The sequence below is a fragment of the Quercus lobata genome, chromosome 4 (assembly GCF_001633185.2).
Source record: "Quercus lobata isolate SW786 chromosome 4, ValleyOak3.0 Primary Assembly, whole genome shotgun sequence".
Taxonomy (NCBI): domain Eukaryota; kingdom Viridiplantae; phylum Streptophyta; class Magnoliopsida; order Fagales; family Fagaceae; genus Quercus; species Quercus lobata.
In genome coordinates, this window is record NC_044907.1 from 87,822,095 (window position 1) to 87,838,783 (window position 16,689).

Sequence of the window (16,689 nt, forward strand, 5' to 3'; positions counted from 1 at the left end):
GGACTCCTATGAAATGCTAGACACTTAACTAAATCACAAAAACATTAAATGTATGAATTTATGGATTTGATAGAAAATGACATCTAAGTCATATGAAATAGAACACATAATCTAATGATGTGATGGCAAAATTTAATTTGAAGTAAAGTTATGGAATGGTCCTTACACGAAAGAATGTAACAAAACAAATCTAGTTGGACATTTGTTCCTCAATTAGATTACATGGACTAAGCTCCTTATTCACTTATAATAAGCATCTCAGTTATATAAGTTTCTTACCTGTAATAATGAGACAATTTTTTTCAGCTTTAGATTTATCTGCCTTGTAGCTTCCCCAGTTGAAGTTCTAAAATCATATCGATCAGCATGTCTCACTTTCAGGCTCAATGATGAACTTTTATAATCTTTAGCTATTGTGTGCCAAACCCCCACCACACAATATCTACCTCCAGAAGATGCCTTCCCCAAGGGCCATCTCAACCAACCCTTCACATCTTGATCTAGAATTGCAGAATTAATAAGACTTCTAATGCTTTGCATCTCATCATCCTGGAGAGTACATAAATTAGTTTGGTCACAAATTTAAGTCTTAGACTCTTAGGAGAAAGAAATACCATGCTAAAACTATCCCATATCGTAAAGATTAGTCCAATCCCCCCCCTCTCTGTTTTCAACTTTTTTCTTTTTCTATTTTTTCTTCTATTTTTCTTTTTTAGTCCAATTTCTTCATACAAAAGAAGATAATAATTTCAAGATCCTTGTAGCTTAGTGCCTAACTGGTCTCCTTTATAAGGAGAACTAAGGTTCAAATCCCCCCCTCTCCCACTTCTAATAACAAGTTATCATATATATATATATATATATATATTGATGATGATAATTAATCCTTCCTACTAAAATATGTAGAGGGACGAAATTAATATATTGAATCTTAAATTTTCTATCAATAAGGACCAAAAAACTTTAACCTAAACTTAACTTCAGCATGATAAAAATATGTTTTTTATTATTATTTGTTTTCACATGTATACATAGGCATTTGAATGCACACACAAATGTACTATGGCTATAGATGAACCAAGTTATATATAATTTATAAACAGTTCAAGCTCAATTTGGGAAATTTCTTGTTTGTGTTTGTTTATTTAGTAAATGAACCAAGTTCAAGCTTAAGTACTCTCAACTATTAAATAAGTCGGCTCAAACATAATAATGTGTTTGTGAACAAACTTGTGAGTACAATCATTGATTTAAGTATACATAATATTATATGTTCATGTGTATATATGTATAAAAGTGTACTTATATAATTATATATAAAAACATTATAATTATACAGACTTGAGATTGGATTGTGTTAGTTTGTAAATAAGTTCATAAGATATGAAGTTATTATTTTTAATTTATTTGTAATATAAATAATCCATTTTGTAGTAAAAATTATATGCAATTAACTCAACCAATATAATTTTAAATCTAACTAGATTTTTTTAATGCACACCTCTTGCTCTTACTTACTAGCATCTTCTAGTTTGCCATAAAATAAAGGTTGGGAGACAATTAGGCCAGGTTTTGCTTCACCTCTGCTCAAAAAGTCCGAGAAAGGAAAAAGAAAAGATGCCATCCTTATATCTTGTCTATTGTTGTTTTCCCGTGTGTGTGTATATATATATTTGCTTTGTTTTTTTTACACACTTTGAATAATGTTAAAAAAAATTTGAAGGATTATTACTACTTATTTCATCCTATATAATTGTATAAAGCTTTTGAACACACAACTATTATTATTATTTTTCTATCAAACGCTCAATTTCTCACGTGCAAAGCTTGTGATTAAAAGCCTAGTAAATAAATAAACAAATAGAAAATGAGTCAAAATTAAATCTTTAGGTTAGGCGAAACCATTTCCTGACCAAAATGTTCATGTCCAAATCTGTTACCTCATAAAACAAACTCTTTTAGAAGTCAAAACTAAAACTTAATTTATAGAAACCTTCTTCTAATTGCAAATACCAAATTCATGTTCGTCTAGAGGAAACTTTTTGCTGGAAACTCAGGTGGATGTCGGTAAGTTTCTTGCCTGAAGAGACACGCGTCTATGCATGACAATTAAAAATTATACCACATATTTTCTCCTCCAGAAGTGGGGGATTCAGATGCATAAAAGCTCCAGCATAGAGATTTCTCCTTGTGTAGTTTTCTTTAAGATTTTGGGATGAAAATGACCATTTTTTTTTTTTTTTGAAATAATGTAAAATAACGTAGATGGCAGCAAATATAGACATGAAACTTACAGTGAAAGCTGTTAAGGTCCTCTTGGTGGATAGCATCAGCCTTAGGTCTAAGTTTTTATCAAGGCACGATATGTCTATGACCATATGACGCAATTGGTGTAGTTCAATCTACAAGAATAGTGACATTTGAACATAAGTCTCAAATCACACATAATAAACAATTGGAAGGAAAGTCAAATATAACTAGAAAAAGGAAAAAAAAAAAAAAAATCAGAGATTCTTTTTCTTTTTCACCAATGCTAGTCCCAAATCCCTCTCTCTCTCTCTCTCTCTCTCTCTCTCCATATGAATCAAATCCCAAACCTTAAATAGTAAGAAAAATTCCATTTGTCCAAAAACAATGGCAGCAATTAGGAGATACTTAATCTCATCATCTTTTTTACTCTATACATTTCATGTTAAATTGATGTATTTGTCACATAAAATTAATAAAACAGGAAGAAAACAAATCATCAGCACCCCAGGTAACAAGTTCAGACCTAAGCATGATTTGAATGCAGTGTGCACCAATATTGAGCAGAAAACTTGCCTTACAAAGTTGAAGCCTTTTGTCTTCTTTTATCACACTGCATTTGCAAGAAATAGTTGAATCTGGTAGTGTGGCATCAGACAACTATACAAAATGAGAAAGTAAATTGGGGAAGTCAGTGGCCAACTAAATCAAAAGGCATAATTGTGAATATAATAAGCAGAGGTATTCAGCAAAAGAAATACCTGTACATGGTATAAATCTTTCTCCTCTTCAAAATCAACTTTAATCTTTTGGGCAACTTCTCCCATAATGTTTTCCATATATGAATTAGGAATATTTGTGTAAAATGATCTCCTCAATTGACTCAATGTAGTTTCTGCAGCCAAACCTACTCTTGTAGTTTCTTCGCTGATTGAAGGACTCCTACATGAGAAAGTTGTAGCTACTTAACTCTTCCAAGTATATTAAAGGGTTCTCTTATTACAAATTTGATATGTGAAATCTTCGAAGTTACAAAACATCAATATTAATACATTCATTACTTCAAACAATTTAGTACAATTTATTAAATGGGATATGAAATGATCCAGATGTTGTTGCCAAAACAAATGAATCGTTTGATCAGTCAATCTATTGACACTCAGATGTGACATTGGACTAATTTGTGCAAGCACATGGATTCTTGTAGAAGGCTGAAACCAAAGGGCTCAAATTGCTACTTAGCCAAAATCTAGGGCATCAAATCTATTAGAGAAGTTGCCAATGAGCTCTGGCTTAGATGCTCTCGCCATAAGAATCGGGTGAAGGGCCAAGTTCATGGGTTCAAGACCCATTAAGTGCTTATGTTCACTTACCGATAAAAAACCAAAAATCCAATAAAGGAAGTCAATACACCTATTTATCACTAACTGCTAGCTAGCTAATACACCTACTAAATAATGGCATTTACAAATCACCATCGTTGCGTTTATAACTATCATTTACAAATCACTAGAGATAAAGCTCTAGGCCAGGATGACTTCACTATGGCATATTTCCAACATTTTGGGGAATTGTGGAGAAGGAAGGATTTTTTAGAATTTTTCCAGGAAGTTTACGCCTCTTTACTGTTTTAAAAAACCTTTCAATGCTAAAACTCAAGCACCAAAGAAAATGGGATTTAGATGTATAAGAGATTCTCGTTGAAACGGTTTGCTCAATCATGCGTATAAACTTTTGGCAAATGTATTAGCCAATACAGTAAAAATAGCATTGGAAACCTCTAAATGCTAAAACTCTAATGCCGAAGAATTTGGGAGTTTAGAAGTATAAGATATTTTCAACCAATTAATTTGGTTAGTTGTAGGTATAAAATTTTGGCAAAGGTATTAGCCAATAGATTAAAACCACTGTTAGGAAAAATAATGCCCAAGTACCAAATTGCTTTTGTGGAAGGGAGATAAAGATTAGACTCAATTCCATAGGCAATGAATGTCTTGATATTGAGAAAGCCTATGATCATGTGAATTAGAATTGTCTTTTTTACATACTGGACCATTTTGGTTATGGTGAGAAATGAAAGAAATGAATAGCTATCTGTATCACCACTGTTAGATTTTTAGTGCTGTCTACAACTTTATACTAAGACCCTTTATAATTTGGTGAATGACAATGAAGGGCACATATCTGCATAAGCAAGTTTTCTGCACAATTGCATTAGATACAAATTGCCCGAGTTTTATTGACAACTTCTCTGTGTGACTTTGTGCTTTTACAGTAATAACTTTATATGACAAGATTCAGTAATGTTGAGACAAATATCTAGTAATAAATGACACCAGACATGCCTTTCTTTTTTACTTTTTCTTTTTTTTTTGAAAGTTATACAGGCATCCAGTAAGTCTTAAACTCATGACCTCACCCTCTACGTAGAACTTCTAAGGCGAGAAGGTGCTAAGTAGCAACACCAGCAACAGACTTCATATCATATTGTTACTCTAACTGACTGAGTGTATCGTTAAAGTTTTGGATTAATGAAGTTTAAGTTATTTTCTTCGTCAGAAGATAAAGATGAATTGACAGTTGACAACCTTGCTTAGGTTTGAGGTAGCAAAGTGCATAACAAATAAGTGTCATCCTAATACTCATGCTTTTGGATTTATCTCACTCACTTCTTCGTGCCAACCTCATAATTTCACTTTTTTTCATTATACTGAATTAGATTTTCATAGGGTGTCCCCGCCCCCCCACCAAAAAAAAAAAAAAAGAATAGAATAGAAGCATGACTTACTCATGAAAAAGAATCTTTCCGAATCTAGCAACCAACTTTGGCTTGACGTCTTCCAAGTCCAACTTTTCATTCCTGACATTCTCGAAAGAAGAAAGCAAGTCTGACACAACATTTTCTGCTATATACACCCATGGACTCCTCACTTGCTCAACTAACCAAAACCAACAAACCCATTATTAATAATTAGTTACAAACAAAAAATCTGAGCTGAAAAATAATAACATTTACCTGGATGATTGTTGTTGTTATTGAACAAAACTAGTGGATTTGTTCCTGTTGTTCTCCCAAAAAGTTGCAAGGGAACTGGGGTAACATGTACAGAAGATGGAAACTGGTGATTGTGATCCAAACCAACAGGAAACCATGTGGAAATAGCCTGCTCTGCATAATTATAAACAATCTTTCCACTTCTTTGTGAAAAGGTTTTGTGTGGCAACCTCAAATTAAGATTTCTTCTGAATTGAGGAACAAGGGATTGTGGGATTGGTGAGGGTCTATTATGCATATCACTAGATTCACTACTACTAGCAGCTTCGTATGAGTGACGCTTGTGTGGAGGAATGTAAGCCATCAATACTTATGAACTTCTACAACTACTACAAACAAATGATCACTTCAATATTAGTACAATACATGCTTCTCTTATATATAATGAAGACTAATATGAGCCATGGAGATAAACTTGTTTGTTAAGTTCCACTTTTTTTTTTCCTGAAACTGAAATATGCCATGGAATTCAACTTATTTCTTAAGTTCCCAAATTTGGTTTTCTTACCTTTTATCCAAAGAAAAAAACATTTTGTTATGATCAGTCATGGGCGGTACTTTTTGTTTTATATCAAAGATTGGCTTGCAGTTTAAGTAAATACTACTTAGAGATGAAAAAGTACATAAACTTCTTTTAAAAATAGTGAGTTCTGTGCAAGGACCCACAAATTACTTTTTCCAAAAAAATAACTTTAAAACTGGGTCTCACAGTACTATTTACACATTTAAAAATTATTTTATTACAATATTTTCAATTTTCAGTCTTCAATTTTTAACAATAAACAATATTCAAACAGACCCTAAATACAAAGTAATTGTTACTTAGAGATGAAAAAGTACATAAACTTCTCCATTAAGGGGGTCATTCACAAAAATGAGGTTTGATGGTTGTCCCGAAGCGCAAAGATTGTTTTGTAAGCCCCAAGTACATTAAGTACTTTGACTTGGAGTTGTCTCCTAATGGGTTTGGGCCCTAGAAGAAAAACCTCAACACCATAGAAATTGAAAAAAGCATGAATCAACAACAAGAGTTTTGACCAGTTTTCGACTTAAGAGCACTCCCATGACTAGAGGAGACAGAAAGTGTGTGAATTTTCCATGGGTAAATTTTGCTTTATCCATTGTAAATTTTCCACAATAATATGTTGTTTTCTTCCATTTAAAATTATACTTCTCACTCCCTCTAATTTTCATTAAGCATAGAAACTCCGCAAACTGAATTACACACACACGCTAAACTCTTGTCCCCATTCTATGGGCCCATACACACATATTGTTCATCTGTTGCTTCACCAAATGTCTTCCCTTCTACATTGACACCATTCCACATGTTTTGCAAAAGCTCGGTCTAACCATTACTAAACCTTTGGTGGGGATGCCCTTCTGTCTCTTCTTTTCTACAACGTTAGTGTCTTTGAGTTTGATAGGAAATAATTTTTCTCAATCTTCCTCCTGCTTCTAGGTTCCCAAATCTAAGAATTCTAATACTTTGATATATATATATATATATATATATATATATATATATATATTCTTTTTAGACATGGAAAATGAGATAAATGGATATAAGTGGGCCATGTGTACCACCATGGAAATCATAGGGGCACGGCAGAAAGATTGTTTGGGCTTATTATTCAAGCCTATTTTCAAGCTTTATCAAGCCCATTTTTGGTACTGAGCTTGTTTACCAAAAAAACCCAAAAATAAAATTTAAGCTGGGCTCGTTAATAAATAAATAGACATAAAAAAGATATTTTTATTAATCAAATCCCAACTACTTACCCTCACAACAATTTGGGAAAAATAGCCATTTACCCTTAATTTGAAAAGTATGTAGTAAAATGCACATGTTTTGAAATTATTTACCAAAATGCTCCTATTTTGAAACTTGGTGTAAAACTTGATATCTTTAAAAAAATTTAAGTGGCAAAATATGCATGAAACTCGATATTGCTAATGTCGAGTTTCACCTATAATTCGATTTTGTTAAAATTGAGTTTAAAAAATAGGGGCATTTTGTTAAATAGTTTCAAAACAGGATAATTTTGCTGCATGGTTTGTAAATTAAGAGCAAATTCCTATTTTTCCCCAACAATTTTGGGGTCTACTTTTTCTTTAGTATAGATTCAAAAGTTCCCCTCACTAGTTTATCAAATAAGTCTAAAAATAAAATTTAAGTTTGGCTTGTTAATAAACAAACAAACAAACACAAAAGAGATTTTTATCAACCAAATCTCAGCTATTTAAATTCACACCACAAATTTAGGGTCTACTTTTTCCCTAGTGTACATTTGAAAGTCTCTCTTGTTTAGAAAATCTTTTCTCTCTTTCAAGGTTGCTTTTCCTTCTGTGTGTTCCACAAGTAAATAACTTGGTGCCCTACACTCATTGGGTATCTTCAATTGAAGAATTCTTCTAGATTTTATATATTTAATAAATTGATAATCTGTTTGATAATAGCTTTGCAGCTTAATTGGAAAATCGTGAGGTTTCTAACATATGATTTTTAAATTCCCACAACCATTTTAACTATATATTTAATGTGCTTCCATCAAAGTGAATTAAAGAAGAATAACTAATTACATAAATTTAGAAAACAAACAAATCTTGATAATGTTTTCATTATTAGTGTAGTTGGGTTTGAGTAACTACATGAGCTCATAACAGAGAATGCATGATGCAAAGCAATGCTTGATAAGTTTATTTGTGAGGAAATTGGTGATGGTGGGTTTGGTAACATGTATAAATGGTACATTAATCATGGGGCTAGGTCCTAGGGCACTCTTGGCTGTTGATGTTAAATAAATTTTAGATTTATTTAATTAAGATTTTTTTCCATAAACTTTTATTATATGTTGTAGTTAATTATTAAAAAAAATTCAATTAATAATTGAAATATATTTTACGGATTTTTTTTATCAAAAAATTTAACAAAAGTTGACGGAAAAACCTTAATTGAATAAATCTAAAATTTAAAGAACTAAAATGAAACTATGTTAGAGGATTAAAATGAATTATGGAGAAACTTAAGGGTGGGTTTTGCAATTTATAAAATATTAAAAGAAATACAAGCCAAAGGATCCAAAACAAATGAGAATAATTGAATAAAAAAAAAGGAAAAAAAAAAAACAAATGAAAAATACAGGAAAAAAAGAAAAAGAAAAAGAAAAACTAAAACACGAAAAAAAAAAAAAAAAAAAAAAAAAAAAAAGGCCAAGCGAATGGGTTTTTTTGGTCAACCGCGTTGTCTTTGGTGGTCCCACCAATAATATTCCCTCATTTCCTCTTTCTTTTCACTGTTTTTCTTTTCTAGTCCACTTGTTGTTGGGTAATTGTCATGTTCACACTACTCCACTCCAGTCGCCACAATTTCTCAGTGGACTCTGTTTTCCTCTTCAACAGACTGTGTCTTTCTCTCTCTCTTCATCTCATCGACCTTGACAACGTGAACCGCATCCTCAAGGTCCTCTCTCTTGTCTTATTCAATACTTTGTGTGAATTCTCTGTTCTTTGTTTATTAAATTTTGGTTTGTGTTCCATTTTCTGTTTGATTGATGGTAAAACAGTGGAAAAGGAAGAGAAAGGTCAAATTTATTTCTGGGTTTTTTGTGTTTTCCTGTTTTATTTCTGAATTTTTCCTCTTGTAGCAGTTGTGATTATCAAATACAAAATATTTCACTAAAATAAAATAGTTTTTTTTTTTTTTTTAAAGACTCAATAAAATTCCAAACTTTCAATTCTGTTTCTATATAAAAATTATAATTGGTAAAGAGGCTTAGTTGTTAGTTTGTGTTGGTAAAATTGATGTCAAAAAGAGGCTTTCTATGAATGTTCTTTTATCCAGCTCTCATTTTCAGTGGCTTATTCCTAGAAGACGTCAGGAAGAGAAAAATGACCACTTGCATACCTAACAGTTATATATATATTATTTACAATGTAAGAAAAAAGAATGGCAAGACAAAGCACTTCATGTGCTGGAAAGCAAGTAAACATTGAAACTGGAAGCTTTTACTGCCAAATGTATATAGATTTATTGTTCTATCCCATGTTCTTTTCTTACATTCGAAATTAGGCTTCTGGGTTGTCCTTATTTAGAAGTCCATGAGTACAAGCCCATTAATAAAAGGCATGACACATTGACAAGTAGTTCAAAATGAATAAAACTAGAATTCTAATTCTTATATATTTCCTACTTGTCCTTTCCATATAATATGGTTGCTTTAAGTTTAAGTATGCATAGGGGTTTTATTTGTTTGGAACTGTTAAAAGGCTTTTTTTTTTGGTTTGATCTGTCCATTAGAGCTGATTTCATTCAGCCTACTCAATTCAGGCATGGATCAAGACCTGGCTGAAGGATATCAGGGAAAATTTAAAGAACTTAAAAGTAGCCAAGGGAGATCCTTTGCCTGCCACTAATGTGGTCATGCATAGTATAAGTTTTATTTGAATGTGCAAGGTAGCTAACAGTTAAGAACTAAAGGAAGGAAAGCCTCAACAGTAGCAAAATAAGCAAAGTCCAGACCATTATAGAGTCTTCCAACTGGCAATCAATCCTGCTGGAGGAGAGCAGCAAGGGTAGAAGAACGAAATGGAGGGGATTCATTCAGTTTTGTTTGTAAGAGTAGAGATGGGTCCATTGTAACAACCGTCTCACTTAAATTTATTTTAATTACTTCTAAAGTGGAGTTGATGAATTATTTAATTTATTTTCATGGTGACATTATTTAAAAAAAAAAAAAAGAGGCTAACGTGTATAGTTATTTTGTGTGGATTATTCATATTTAACTTTTAGTCTCCTTATTGTTTTAGGACTAGGATAAGAGACTAAAACCTATTTGGATTAGGAGTTTAAGTGTTATTGGAATTCTTTAGAGTTTTAGCCCATCTAAACAACCTTGATTTGGAGTGTTATTTTAGAGATATATATACTTAGTCTTTTAGGTCAGTCACGTGAAAGGGAGAGAGAGACACTGGATGCTAAAAAGCTACGGCAAAAAGGGTTATTGCCAAACTTGACATAGACGACTTCAAGGTAACCATTAACAAGCTGATTGTTGATTGTGTGTGGTATCATAGGTTAAAGATACGTGTTGTTTATCTCCATACAGTAGAGTTTATATTACAATATTACATGGTGCAAGATATCTCTAAGTTGATGGTATAAGATTTCTTGAAGTTTCTATGTTATGACTTAATTAAGTGGCATGTCAGGTATTTATATATATTTGTAGAGAGTAAAGAGTCAAATTGATGTACATAGCATGGTGAGTCATAAGATTACATGATATCAATACCCCAATTGAGATCGAATTCCCTATATCCAATTTAAATAGACTATCATGAGATGTAAGTTATACTAATGCTTGTGGATTATTTCGGATCTGATGGTAAAGTGTTAAATACTAATGATAGGCCTTTGGTTAAAAACATTGTTAGGATCTGACATGTAAGTATGTTGTATGAAGGTCCATATGTGATTTTGGAAGAGGGATAGCATGATTGGTTTATGTAAATAGTGTAAGTATGGCTTAACACGGTAAAATCATCTATTTGTGTATTAGGTTCAAGTGACATCGGCTTGGATAGTTGAGATCTATCGTGTTTTGGTGATTTGAGGTAAGTGGACTTCAGAACATGACGTCTCTCAAGACGTGTATATTTATATATATTTTTGGTAAAAATATATTTATATATATATATACATAATTGCAAAAGTGAAGTTTTCATAAACTTATACTATTATCAATGCTTTGTACGCATACTAGAATTTTATTATTTCTTAAGTTTTACCTCGAAGTTGTATATGTTAAGAATGATTTAAAACTATATTTTTGAGAAAGTATTTGTTATATGATATATGATTGGTATTGACAATATTGTAATAACGTAAGAATGTTTTCAAATAGTCAGTTAGACAGTCTGCAACCTTTGCCAACACAGGGTTAAGTGTTGGCCTTCGGCCGATGTAGTGTTATTGTGGTGTGGTGCAGTGTTATTGTTTGCTCTTTAGAGCCAGTGTTGCCCCTCTGAGGTTAGTGTTATTGTTCCCCATGGGAATCACCCACCGAGTGTTTAGCAGCTTATATCTTTGTCTGGCTAATGACTAATGTTTTCCATATCGAATTACTATTTTATTGTTACTGATCGTTATAAGTGGAAAAAGATTGTTTATTGTTATAATAAATTGTTTCTACCTATTTAGTGTATTTTGGCCAATTAAAGTGGTTACTATTTTATTTACTGATTACAATATTATGGTAAATGTTTTGTAAAGACTATATTTTGTTAATGATACTAATGTTTTGTTTTGAAAGACATCCTCATGTTATGTAGTCTCTTATTGGGCTTCTAGCTCACCCCCCCTTTCTCCACCCTTTCAGATTAGAGCAGTGGAATATCTTTTGGTGGTAGATCATTGGAGACATAGATTGAAGACTTCTTTTGGAGCTATGTTAGTTGAGGGATTGTTTTAGTATATTTTCTTAGGATAGTAAGTTGGCATTTGTGGAACTCTTTGAGATTGTATTTGGAGACTTTATTGTTAAAGTTTTTGTTTTATGGATTTCATAGGAAAGATATTGATTATTTGAAGTTTATTTGTGGATATTTAATTACGCTCTGTTCCATTATATTATTGATGAGTATTTCTAAGATAGGTTATGCATCTAAATCCTTGGTATGGGTTTGGGGTGTTACAGTTATGGTATCAGAGCATAGGTTTATGATTCTGTAGACTTATAGGTTTAATCTAAAGATTATTTTGGAACAAGAGTGTGATTTTAAGAAATTTTAGGGTTAGAATTATTTGATCTTTCATAGTGATATATATATATATATATATATATATTTTAGAGCGTGTAGGAATGATTGTTGTACTATCTGTGTGTTTGGTTTTGACCCTTAGGAATATTTAAAATCTTTACTTATGATATCTTGTTGTATTGCTTAGAGAGAGATGGCTCCACCAAGGAGGAACCCAGGGAACTGTCAACAGAATGCTAATGGAACCACTAATCTTCAAGCTATTATTGAAGCCATTGGGGGCTTAACCAATATAGTGCAACATCAAGTAGGAGCCACCAATCCAACTAGTGCTTTGGAGAAATTTAGAAAGCTTGACCCTTCTGCTTTCAAGGGTACAAAGGATCCAATAGAGGCTGACAACTGGCTTAAAGAGATAGAAAGGCTCTTTAGAGCAATGGAAGTTAGTGATGAGCAACGAGTTATCCTTGCTGTTTTTGTACTGAAAGGTGATGCATTGGAATGGTGGGAGTCCACAGAGAGGACACGTGGAAGAGAAGTTATAACTTGGCAGCATTTTGTTGAGCTCTTTCGTAAGAGGTACTTTCCTGATAGTCTGATGGTGCAAAAGGAAGCTGAATTCATTCGCATAGCACAAGGTACTCAATCAGTGTATGAGTATGAGCGGAAATTTGCTGAATTATCCCGCTTTGCTCCACACATGGTTGACACAGAAGCAAGGAAGGCTAGGCATTTTGAAAGGGGTTTAAGGGAGGAAATTCAGGGACCGGTTTCCATGTTCAAATTGGAAACATATGCAGAGGTGGTAGATCGAGCTCTCATAGCAGAGAGAAATTGCAATCGTCTCTCAAAGGCCAATGACCAGGAGAGGAAGCCAAATCAGAGTAATTTTCTTAAGGGAAGGTCTAGTGGAAGTTCATTCAAGAAGCAAGGGGTGCCTAATTCAAATAAGAAGGCACATAAGACTTGTCCAAGATGTGGAAAGGCTCATAGTGGAACATGCTATTTGGAGTCAGGGGCGTGTTTTAAATGTGGCAAGACTGGACACTTCATCAAGGATTGTCCAAATTTGCGAGCTGAACAAACTACCAATACAAGTGGGAGCCAACAAAAACCCAAGGTTCAGGGTCGAGTTTTTGCTTTGACTAAACAGGACGCCGAGGCATCCCCATCAGTGGTTTCAGGTACACTTCTTGTTTCTAGTCAACATGCACAAGTGTTATTTGATTCTGGTTCAACCCATTCTTTCATCTCACATAGAGTTGCACAAAGGCTAAACATGGAACCTGAGAGTTTAAATTATGAATTGTGTGTTGCTACACCTTCTGGACAACAAATGAATACCCATAAAGTGTATAAGTCTTGTAATGTTTTAGTCTCTGGGAGGGAATTAGAAGCAAATCTTATGTTGCTGGATATGTTTGAGTTTGATGTGATTTTAGGGATGGATTGGTTATCTACTTTTTATGCGTCCATAGAGTGTTTTGGGAAGAAGGTAGTATTTAGAATTCCTGGGGAGCCAGAATTCTTCTTTGAGGGAGATCATGTTGTGAAACCACCTTTATTGGTTTCAGCGATGCAGGCAAGACGATTGCTTAGGAAGGGTTGTGAAGGGTTCCTTGTTTGTGCTTTGAAGGGTTGAAGACATCCCAGTGGTGAAAGAGTTTCCAGATGTGTTCTCTGAGGACTTACCTGGATTACCCCCTGACAGGGAGGTTGAGTTCACTATTGACCTAGTACCTGGTATTGGCCCAATTTCCAAGGCACCTTATAGAATGGCCCCTACAGAGCTCAAAGAATTGAAGGAGCAATTGCAAGACCTGCTTGATAAAGGCTTTATTCGACCTAGTGCTTCTCCTTGGGGTGCTCTGGTGTTGTTTGTTAAGAAGAAGGATGGCAGTATGCGGTTGTACATTGACTATAGGGAGTTGAATAAGGTAACCATAAGAAACAAATACCCTTTGCCACGAATTGACGATTTGTTTGATCAGCTTCAAGGCGCTCAAGTCTTCTCTAAAATTGACTTGAGATCGGGTTATCATCAGTTGAGAGTTAAGGAGGATGACATACCAAAGACAGCTTTTCGAACTAGGTATGGTCATTATGAGTTCTTAGTGATGCCTTTTGGTCTGACTAATGCTCCAGCTGTTTTTATGGATTTGATGAATAGGGTATTTCATGAGTTCTTGGATCGGTTTGTTATTGTTTTCATTGATGACATCTTGGTTTACTCTAAAAGCCAAGAAGAGCATGAGGAACACTTGAGAATGGTTTTGCAAATTCTAAGAGACAAGAAGTTGTATGCTAAATTGAAGAAGTGTGAGTTCTGGTTAAATCAAGTGGTGTTCTTAGGACATGTGATCTCTAGAGATGGAATTACAGTGGACCCTAGTAAGATTGAAGCTGTAGTTAATTGGACTGTCCCTACTAATGTTAGTGAGGTAAGAAGTTTTTTAGGCCTTGCAGGTTATTATAGAAGATTTGTGGAAGGATTCTCTAGTATTGCAACTCCTTTGACTCGATTAACTCGAAAAAATGCAAAGTTTGACTGGACAGAAGAATGTGAAAGAAGTTTCCAAGAGTTGAAGCAACGGTTGGTTTTTGCACCAGTATTGACTATTCCATCTGGTTTTGGTGGTTTTGTGATATATAGTGATGCATCTCGTAAGGGTCTTGGTTGTGTTCTAATGCAGCATGGGAAGGTGGTTGCTTATGCCTCTCGACAACTAAAGAATTATAAACAGAATTATCCAACTCATGATTTGGAATTGGCAGCAGTGGTTTTTGCATTGAAAATTTGGAGGCATTACTTATATGGTGAGAGATGTGAAATATACACTGACCATAAAAGTTTGAAGTACATATACACTCAGAAAGAATTAAATTTGAGGCAAAGGAGATGGCTAGAATTAATTAAAGACTATGATTGTTCTATAAATTACCATCCTGGTAAAGCCAATGTTGTGGCTGATGCACTTAGTCGAAAGTCATATGGCTTCTCAGCTGCATTGTTAACTACTCAGAAGCATATTATTGTTGATCTTCAGAAACTTGGAGTAGACATAGTGACTGGAGACTCCCAATCCTACCTGGCAAGTTTAAGTGTACAACCAACTCTAATTGATAAGATCAAAGCTGCTCAAAGTGGTGACCCTCAATTGTTGAAGATCATGGAACAAGTACATGGTGGAAGTAGACTTGATTTTAATATCTTTAATGATGGTGTTTTGAGGTTTGGTAATAGGCTTTGTGTGCCTAATGATTCATTGATTAAGAGAGAAATATTGGAGGAGGCCCATCGTTCGCCTTATACAATGCATCCGGGTAGTACCAAGATGTATCATGACCTTCGAGAAGTTTATTGGTGGAACAACATGAAAAGAGAAATTGCTCAATTTGTGGAACAATGCTTGATTTGCCAACAAGTCAAAGTGGAACATCAGAGGCCATCAGGGTTGCTACAACCTCTGTCTATACCTGAGAGGAAGTGGGAGTATATCACTATGGACTTTGTGTGTGGGTTACCAAGATCACCTAAGAATCATGATGCTATATGGGTGGTAGTGGATAGGTTGACTAAATCTGCCCACTTCATTCCAATCAGAATGAACTACTCTCTTGACAAACTGGCTGAACTTTATATTAATGAGATTGTGAGGTTACATGGAGTGCCAGCTTCTATTGTATCTGATAGAGATTCGAGATTCACTTCAGGGTTCTGGGATAGCTTGCAGAAAGCCTTGGATACTAAGTTGAACTTTAGTACTGCTTGCCACCCTCAGACAGATGGACAGTCTGAGAGAACTATCCAAACTTTAGAAGACATGTTAAGAGCTTGTGCCTTGGATTTCAAGGGTAGTTGGAATGACTATTTGACTTTGGTGGAGTTTGCTTATAACAATAGCTATCACTCCAGTATTAAGATGGCACCTTATGAGGCTTTGTATGGGAGAAAGTGTAGATCCCCAGTTTGTTGGGATGAGGTTGGAGAGAGGAGAATCTTGGGTCCTGAGATTGTTCAAAGGACCAGTGAAAAGATTGATGTAATTCGGGAAAGATTGCGGGCAGCTCAAAGTAGACAGAAAAGTTATGCTGATCCACGGAGAAGAGAAGTGGAATTTGAAATAGGAGACATGGTTTTTATTCGAGTGGCACCTATGAAAGGAGTTATGAGGTTTGGCAAGAAGGGTAAGTTAAGCCCTAGATTTGTGGGGCCCTTTGAAATTTTGGAGAGAGTTGGTTCTGTTGCTTACCGGCTTGCTTTACCACCGGCTCTGTCAAGATTACATAACGTTTTCCATGTATCCATGTTGAGAAGGTATGTCCCTGATCCTTCTCATATTCTAAATTATGAGCCCCTTCAAGTCAAAGAGAATTTGTCCTATGAGGAAGTTCCAATTCAGATTTTAGATCATAAAGAGCAAGTGCTACGTAATAAGACTATAAATTTGGTCAAAGTATTATGGAGGAATCATTCCATAGAAGAAGCTTCATGGGAGCGTAAAGATGTAATGCAATCCAAATATCCCCAACTATTTCAAAATTGAGGTATGTTTTGAATTTTCGAGGACGAAAATTTTATAAGAGGGGGAGAATGTAACAACCGTCTCACTTAAATTTATTTT

General features: G+C 34.2%; 1 protein-coding gene across 1 annotated transcript; it reads right to left on the bottom strand.

Annotated features, from left to right (window-relative positions):
- Positions 1-377: 377 nt before the first annotated feature.
- On the bottom strand, positions 378-5,611 carry LOC115986071. Its single transcript, XM_031108934.1, has 7 exons — positions 5,264-5,611; positions 5,036-5,186; positions 3,009-3,189; positions 2,824-2,907; positions 2,295-2,402; positions 447-549; positions 378-382 (listed from the first exon to the last, which is right to left on the bottom strand). The coding sequence occupies exons 1-7, from the start codon at positions 5,604-5,606 to the stop codon at positions 378-380; spliced, it is 975 nt and encodes a 324-aa protein (XP_030964794.1). The 5' UTR covers positions 5,607-5,611.
- Positions 5,612-16,689: the final 11,078 nt, after the last annotated feature.